General features: G+C 37.8%; 1 protein-coding gene across 1 annotated transcript in view; it reads left to right on the top strand.

The window, feature by feature from the left end:
• The window catches only part of HNRNPLL (heterogeneous nuclear ribonucleoprotein L like), a 52,546-nt gene extending 43,721 nt beyond the window's left edge, over window positions 1-8,825 (top strand). The window contains exons 8-13 of the mRNA XM_075064552.1: window positions 498-715; window positions 942-1,063; window positions 1,575-1,776; window positions 3,750-3,807; window positions 3,897-3,995; window positions 5,796-8,825. Of these exons, the coding sequence (XP_074920653.1) occupies window positions 498-715; window positions 942-1,063; window positions 1,575-1,776; window positions 3,750-3,807; window positions 3,897-3,995; window positions 5,796-5,851 (755 nt within the window). The 3' untranslated portion in view covers window positions 5,852-8,825. The remainder of the gene's footprint in view (window positions 1-497; window positions 716-941; window positions 1,064-1,574; window positions 1,777-3,749; window positions 3,808-3,896; window positions 3,996-5,795) is intronic.
• The last annotated feature ends 302 nt before the right edge of the window (window positions 8,826-9,127 follow it).

Genomic DNA, 9,127 nt, shown 5'->3' with positions numbered 1-9,127 from the left:
GTACTCCCAGAGCCCTGTAGTCGCTCTTGATCCGCTCAGCGTCACACCTCGCAGTATCATTTGTGCATCAAGGCCTACATGAGATGCAGTTGCTGGATTCAAAATATCAGGCTTGTCCTCTAAGGGGAAAACACATTAACAAGTAACCTCTAAGAGTACAATAGCTAAAATTCTTATTAAAATATTCTTTTCAGTTTGTGCACTTGACAGCAGTTCTGCTGTTCCACTGATTTGTCAGCAGGGGAGAAACTAACTGAACATCGAAACTACTTAAACGTTGAGGAAGAACCCTTGAGGGTGGAGGGGAGGAAAATAAACTGCATGATATGAATCTTTTTTGAGTGAGAAAAAGGAATTCAATTAGTAAATTACAAAGAATTCTTAGTGGATAGTGTGTCCCTTTACATCAAGTATTTGTATAGTGGAGCATTAATATACTGTAAGTAAATGAGGGTTATGCTGGGTAGTGTTTAACTTGGTCTCTGTCATTTCTGTAGGATCACATGGTCCTTTGTTACCCTTACCAAGCCGGTACCGAATGGGATCTCGGGATACTCCAGAGCTTGTTGCTTACCCACTACCCCAGGCTTCCTCCTCTTACATGCATGGTGGAAATCCTTCTGGCTCAGTTGTCATGGTTAGTGGGTTGCATCAGCTAAAGATGAACTGTTCGAGGGTCTTCAACCTGTTCTGCTTGTATGGAAATATTGAAAAGGTAAAACATGTTTTATTAGGAACTTGGAATCTGCTACTAAACCCAACTCAGTCTATCTAATGTTGGAATTTAAGTGTTGCAAACAGTTTATTTTCTAGACATAAAGTTATTGATACCAGGGAAGACTTTAAGTTGGCACGTAACAACTTTCGAGAAGAACTTGCAAAATTCTTACAGTAGAGGTTTCCTTTGAACTTCATTGTCACTTATTCCTCAACTATTTTAGGTAAAATTTATGAAGACTATTCCAGGCACAGCATTGGTAGAAATGGGTGATGAATATGCTGTAGAAAGAGCTGTCACACATCTCAACAACGTCAAGTTATTTGGGAAGAGGCTTAATGTCTGGTAAATATGCAATTTATTACTGGCAGTTCACTTTCAGGTGTGCTATGACTGCAAAATGTCAGCCCCCTATTGCTACGACAACTGGCTGACTTCACAAAAAATTTCAAATAATTCATTTGGAATAAGACTCTAAGGTGGTAAATAACAGTTACAAAATGGGGCATCAAAAAGGTTGTTGGATATTCAAGCTGTAAATCTGTTAGATATAAACCAGATGTACATGCACTATGCAATTTTTAACACTACAACACACACCTTGGTAAACATACTTGACTTAACATACAAAGACAATAGCAAACTTTGACAGTCATTTAATGAAGTATTTTTTTTATTGCCATGTCTGTGAACCCTTCTCCAAGCATTAAACAAGGGAATCAGTACTTTTTTGACATTGCTGCAAGTGCTTGTCATCTGTTCTTATTGCCTCAAAACTCCTTATGTTAAAAGTATATTACGAACAGTGTCAGTTGGAATGGGGGGTGTTTCTCAACTATATATCTTTAAATCTCAGTGTGTCCAAGCAGCACTCAGTAGTGCCGAGTCAAATATTTGAGCTGGAGGATGGTACAAGTAGTTACAAGGATTTTGCTATGAGCAAGAATAATCGCTTCACCAGTGCTGGCCAAGCATCCAAGAATATAATCCAGCCACCCTCTTGCGTGTTACATTATTATAATGTACCCCTGTGTGTGACTGAAGAAACCTTCGTAAAGGTAGGAAATCAAAACTATGGTAGCGTACATTGGTATTGGGAATTAGTCATTCCCTGTACTTTGAATAAGAAATAGTTGTGGTAATTGAATGGTAACAATACTGATGTTTAAGATGGAGCCCATTGAATGCTATATATGAACAGAGGCCCCTGTGTTTTTGCAGCGCTTAGCATTGCTCCCTTTATGGATAATCTATCCAGTTGATCTGTGAAAAGATCTTAGTACTCCTGTCTCCTGAACCTGGAAATATGGCAACTTTAACAAACAAAATGTGAGAGGCAAGAGCCAGAAATGAAGACCTTAGTGCATGGTTGTTTGAAGGATGGGGTGGGGGAAAGGGAGAAGGTGGAGAAGATAAAACATGACTGTAGGTTACAAGGGATGGCTGAGACGTTAACTAGGGATTTCCTAGTTCTTTAGTGGTTGCTCAGTCATTTCTTCTCGCTCCGTACCTCAAAGCTACCACCATGTTTCATGTAGGTAATTGTGAAAATATTTAGCCATGATATAAATGATGTAAAGTATTGGTGGTTTTGTTTAAAAATTTGACTACCTTCTTGTGCCTCAAATAGGCTTGGCAAGCCAGTCAAATGACCTGTCAAATAATGTCAATTGAGCACCTATTTGACTATGGTCCAATATTTCAGTAGGAACGCACTGATAGAGGTGGTGGCCTGCCTTTTTGATTGTATCATGGTGCCGTCTGTTAGCAAGCTTATCTAAATATCCTGATCACGCACTTTATTGCATGCTAATGCCACCTGTTTGGGAGTAAAGGAGAACTAACTGAAAGTTAAGCATCTTGATTGGCTGGAATCTTCTAGATCAAACATTGTGTGTGTTTACATACACAAATATTGGTCAAATAGTATGTGTCTGTCTGTCTTTTTTGTTTGCCTTGTATACCTGGCCACTAGTGTACATGCTGGTTGACAGAGCACATTAAATAAATTTAGACCTGGTCCCTGCCCAGAAGAGCTTACAATCTAACCTGACTAGACGAGCATACAGAAATTAACTCTGAAGGGAATGATGGGGAAAGAGGAGGGTTCAGTCGTTGGACCTCCTCCCAACACAGAAGATTCAATTTCATTTTTTTTCTTTTGTAACTATTCATTTTTAAATGTTAATTTAACATTTGCTAGAAAGCTAATTATTTCAGTTTACAGAACTTCATTTAATTGGGTTTCATGTTTTTCTGAGTTCAAATAATTCAGTTAAATAATCTTTTATTGTAATTAGGCATAAGTATCTAAAGGTTAAGCCTATTGAAGGCCATATAGTCTCTTTTATTACTATAGTTATTGTTCTAATAAATTAATGCTTTAAAATATTTGACTGTTTTTTGGCAATATTTAACCTGTTATTTTTGGACAGGTCAAATGCCCAACCCTAGCTTCTATCCAACTTAATGAATATTTTATTATATTCTGGTAATGCATGGAAGCCCCAATCAGGATTGGTCCCATTGTGCTTGTTACAGTATAAACACAAACAGTGCATCTACACTGGAATAGAAGACCTGTAACATGGCTGCAGCTGGGCTGGATCAATTGACTTGGGCTTGCAGGGCTAAAAATGTCTAGTATAGACATTTTTAGCCCCACAGCCTGAGCCCCATGAGCCCAAGTCAGCTGACCTGGGCCAGCCACAGGTATTTAATTGCTGTGTAGACATACCCAGAGAGTTTACAATCTGAGCATGTTATAATTCTCCTGAATAACTTGTCTTGAAAATTACTGGAAATTCTCTCTAGGCTAAATGTTTTTTTATCTTAATTTTTTCCCTTCAGTTGTGTTCTACTTAATAATGCAGAGAATACTGCCCTAAATAAAATTACCAGGAAACTCTCGTTTGTCAAATACAAGACTTTCTAAACTAAGTGTCATTAGTCACTTCTTCTGTATTTGGGAATAGGCATTTTAATCTGAACCTTGGTCATATTTTCATCTCTTCTTTTATTCCTGTGGCAGTTGTGTGATGACCATGAAGTTCTCACTTTCATCAAATATAAAGTGTTTGATCCAAAACGTAAGTATTTATTTGTTTTTTAGATAAAGTTCATGTTTTAAAATTACTTGTTCTGGGAGCAAGAAGGTCTGATTCTCTTGTTCTACCAGCTTCCGCCAAAACACTCTCTGGTCTGCTGGAATGGGAATGCAAGACAGATGCAGTGGAGGCCCTCACTGTACTTAATCACTACCAGATAAGAGTCCCAAGTAAGTCATTCTATTTAAGATTTTTAAAATAAATTGCTGTTTAAAAAATGTGTTTCTCTCTGATTTCCCCCAAACCGCCCCCCCCCATTCATTTATATCTTTTCTATAAGAGGTGTCTCAGATGCAAATAATTTTGTGAAATCTCCAGCTTAAAAAAATAAAGATGTCCTTTGTGATTTTCCTTCATTATGTGCTCCTGTGACAAGGTTCCTAACACGTATTCCTGTGCTGAGAGCTTTCTCAATAATGGATGCCAAGATTTCAGTTGACTACAGGAATGCTGACAAAAATGGAGGTCCTTTAGAGTCTTGCTGCAGAACTCATAATATCTGTATAGGGATGGAACATGCTCAAAGGGTTGAGAACCACTGGATGCTCAAACTAATTTCCCGTCACAAAGCTCGTTTCTGTCTGTGGCCATGCTCTCAGAAAGGGAATAAAGAAAACTACTATAGTCAAAATAAAATCTACTGTCTGACCTAATCAAGCATTCTTAAATTCCCCAAATGAAAATAAATGGAGATATCTAACCTGTATATTCTCTGATGACCCCAGAACTCAAATATTGGCCAGTTTAATGACTTCTAAAAACTTAATTCATTACACCAGAGAGGGGCTTAAAACATTCAGTTTGGGATTGTAAATATACAACCTGCTGCTCTAAACAAAAAATTCTTATGCAGGTTTCACCTCTTCTAAAAAGAAATTATGGGGCCAAGTAAATCTAGTTTCGTTTTAAACTGATAGAAATGAGACTGGAGTTATCTGTATTTCTGTTTAAAATAGTGGGCCAGATTTCTGTGGTAGTCTGGAGTAACTGTAAAAGCAAATAGAAATGTTACAGATCTCATGGATGAGAGATCACAATCCAGCTCCATATCTAAGGTTATTTTAGTTACAGTTCTTATTGAAGCTAAAGGAGGAGGAAGTATCTTGCCTGCAATTCTAACAGTTTGAGGCAGTTTTTGCTAATGAAATGCGTGTTTCAGATATTATGACTAATGCACTTTTGATTCTTTGGTATCTGTTTTTCTGTGACTTTTCTGGGAGACAATGGCTAGGAAGGAGGGGGAAGAAAAATTTCTTCTGTTCATTCTTAATACAGAATCAACGAACTAAGGGAGAGACCTTGTTTGTCTTCAAGGGCAACAAAATAGTATTAAAACGTGAAGTGTTGACTAACACTTGCTAAACTAATATTACCCAAAGGGGGCTGCTCCACTGGAAGAAAGCCCCCATGACCTCCCAGAGCTCTGAGTGCTCCCTTGTAGCAGCCCTCGGCAGCAGAACAGCAGCCTGTGGCAAAGAGAGGGGAGAGTTTCCCAAAGAGACGAGAGTTTTCTTGGTCAAGCAAGGATGAAATTGTGCATCCGATTTGCCATTCTACCTTTAACAGCAGTTTGGCTTTTCTCCTGCTTGTCACTTTCATTGAACAGCCACCTTCTCTTGGCTTAGAAATCACCTTTGTAAACGTTGCTATCATAAATCCTCCAGTGGAGGCCCTTAATAATAGGGGCACTTTTTACTACATACTAGTCAATTTACTAGTTGCTGTGCATGTATGTGTGATCTTAACTATCATTTTATATGGCAGTCTAGAAAATGCCACCATTCTATAAATAAGCCCTGTTTATTAGGGAACCTATGCCTGGAGGCTTTGGAGTGTCTGAAAATTTTAAACAAAAAAACCCCAAAACACACTCTGCTAAGCATGTCAGGAAGCATATGCTCCCTTAACTGACAAAATTGTATACAAAAAAACTTATACTGAATATTTAATTTTGCCCTTGTTTCTCACAGATGGCTCTAATCCTTATACCTTGAAGCTTTGCTTCTCTACTTCATCCCATTTATAGAGAGAAGAAGAAAGCATGTTAAGCGCTACATTCACCTTGATTTGCAAGTTTGAAACTACATTTCATTCAGAAGCTCTGAAATTGTTGCTCTAATGTTGCCTCATCTCCACTTAATTCTAAGATCTCCTATCTTGTTTTAAAATAAATGGATGTTTCTTCATAAATACAGAGTAAACCTTCTCTCTTTGCTTCTGAAGAGTACATGTTTGTTGTAAACTGACTACGAAAAGTTTTTGTTTTTCACTAAATTGTAATTAGTACTTACAAGTATTCAACCGCCTCGTAGGTAGCTTATGCACAGATACTGTGTACTGTTCCAAACCTTAAATCTGCAATTGTTTTAATCCAAGAATGAAGTATATTTGCGTTTTCAATAATGTTTAAAGGATTAGCAAGTATTTTTCCATTGTAGGCTTAATTGGCAGATAGATTCTACATGAAATAGTTCTGTTTCTGGTTACATGTTTAGGTAACTAAGTATGTTGCAATTATTAATACTAAAAATAAGTTTGTATTTATAAAATGTTTTCATTAGGTTAACATTGCGCACATACTGGATTTTGAGTAGCATAGTCTTACCTGATTTATATTTCAAAAAAGCTAGCATAGAGAAGACAAGTATTAAGTCAATTTGTATAGTGTGCACTCAAATTTACTTAAAACGGAGATGGTTTTTAAAAACCATTATCCGTTTGCATTGGCATACCAGTCCATTCTTGGTATCTCTTATAAATTAAAGTTTCAGGCCTCAGTCAATGTGTTCATCTTCATTTACTTCATGTGAATTTTAAATTCTCAGTGTTCGTGGAATCCTCGTGGTATCTTAAGGGTTTCTTATATTGCCATAATTTATTAACAGGTAGAAGTTTGATCCTGGCAAAAGAGATTGACATTGGAGGAAAGAAATGGGTTTTTTCCCTTGTAAAAGTATTTAACAAAACATGTCACATACTGGGAGACTGTTCTTAATTCACAGTTGGTATCCTTGTCCATATTGTTTATTTCCTTATGTCTGATTTAAGACTATGTTTTGTCATGGACCAGAAAAGAAATCATACATTCAAAAGATCTGATTATCTTTCCACTTGTACTAGTGTAAATCAGATATAACTCTGTTGAATTCATGGAATTATGTGGTGTAAAGTTAATGAGATCAGAATTGGCCCAGTTTTTCTCTGCCAGATGGGAGAAAATGTGTTCCACTTCCCAGTGTGTAGCAGTGTATTTTCTCCAGTCACACCCTAATGTCATTTTATCCAATCATAGAAGTTAAATGGGAACGACCTATGGATTAGATCCTCCATTTCGTCTGTCTGCCAGTCCAGGATTACTCATGCAGTACACTTCCTACTGTTTTGTGCAAACAGTGGGTGTTCCATCCTTCCCTACAGAGAGAATTCTGCAGCTTAAAGGATCTGCTTCTCAGTCTGCATTTATTGATATTCAGATTAAACTTTTCCCATTCTTAATATCAGGTTAGTTACACCATATGTCATGCTTCGCTGGCCATGAAACCAATAAAATATTTGGCATCATTTGTACTTAGGTCTGTATATTCCACCCCTTCCAGTAAAAAGTGCAAAAAAGTCCTTAGTTCCTCTTCTACCACCCTGACTGGCCAGTAGAAATCTGTTTCTTTCTCACAGTAGTCCCCCTTAAGAGTTGTTTTAGTTTGCATTTCCTATTGGTATCAATGTAGTTCTAGCAGCTGAGATAGTTTGTAGTTTAATATTAGAATAGTGATGCCACTTGATGGGGTTTACAAGGTTTTCAGGATGAATTACCTTAAAGCATTCAGGTTTTTAAAAACTGCACCTTATATAATGGTAAAATGACCTCAGTGAACCACCATGTCTAGGTAAGAAGCATCTTCCCCATAGCTGTTCAGCCTGGAGTGAGAGAGAAAAGGAGAGCAGCCTCAAAGTAAATCCTCTCAGAGGACATTATGTGAACTAGAAATCCCTTCACCCAAAATATCTGAGCAGTTTGTGCCTACAGATATGTTTACGCTTCAGTCAGAATTGTGACTGCAGCATGTGAAGGTCAGAACTAGCTTAGGTATGTCTATATGAACTGCACTCTGATTGCATTGTAAACTACCCTAAGTCAGGAGTGGATCTGAAATCCCTTGAGAGTGTCTTCTGGTCCATCAGTAAGCTGAGAACAGTCCCATTCCTTATTGCCATTTTGCCATATAACTTAAACTGATACACAGTCAGCACTCCTTGAGCCTGAAACAAGTGTACCTATCAGAGATGGCCTCCTTATTCCACACACATACAAATTCTAGATCATGTGTGGTCTGGTTCTTTTGAACAGAGACAAAATAATGGGATGGTGGCAGGAGGGGGAGTTACGACAGGAGAGATTCAGATCTGTATAGAACATGAAGATGTTCTTGGCAGTCTCCTGTTCTGTCACATACTTGTTAGGTTAGATAAACTGAAGCACTGATGTCTTGCTGTAATTTTCCTGCCTTTATTTCACAAGCCTTATGCCCAAAACATTGAACCTTGCCATGCAAAAGACTTATTTTTAAACCATTGACACTCTCATAAAACACCCACTACTGTGTGTTTCAGTGTAGAAGTGAAGGATGGTGCTTTTAAAATCAAGCTTCAACTGTACACATATTATTGGAGGGGAAAATAAAATATTGACAGAGGAGAGTTCATCCTGTTTTAGATAATTCTCATGATAAAAACAAAACCATACTCTAATCCTCGTTTAAGATGTTTTCTTTACATGCAAGGATTAAGAAGGTTTAGTGGTCTTTGACTTCTCTGTGCTGTCATCAAGTTGTAGCTAGGGTGAATAATTTGAGGAGGGATTTAAAAGAAAATATTCAGGAAAATATGCTGTTAGGAAGGAATGATACGATTGAATGTAGTGTCACTGAGTGTCATGGGAGGGGGTAGCCTGTGATTGGCTGAACCCCTCCCCTGGTTATAATTAAATATAATTTTCTCCTCTTCCTGGTGTGTGGGCTTTATTCCTTGTCTGCTAAAGTTTATTTTATTTTAGTCCTGTTGTGTCCCAGCAGGAGGCATTTACTCTCTCTCTGTCTCTCCTGTGCAGCGGAGTTCTTAAACATAGCAACACCAACACGAGTTACAGTTTGAACCATCCCCCCCCGTTTCCCCCCGGGGAGTGCTTAGAACATATCTTGCTTTTTTTAATCCTGTGCACAGAACACACAAATTATCCTTATATCTGCATCCACATTTCCTTCCTTTAGTGCTTCACTCTTGTGTTTGTTTTGTAAGCAACATATGG

This window comes from Chelonoidis abingdonii, chromosome 3, assembly GCF_003597395.2.
Source record: "Chelonoidis abingdonii isolate Lonesome George chromosome 3, CheloAbing_2.0, whole genome shotgun sequence".
Taxonomy (NCBI): domain Eukaryota; kingdom Metazoa; phylum Chordata; order Testudines; family Testudinidae; genus Chelonoidis; species Chelonoidis abingdonii.
The sequence above is the reverse complement of the archived record's forward strand: the minus strand, read 5'-3'. Positions and strand labels throughout refer to the sequence as shown.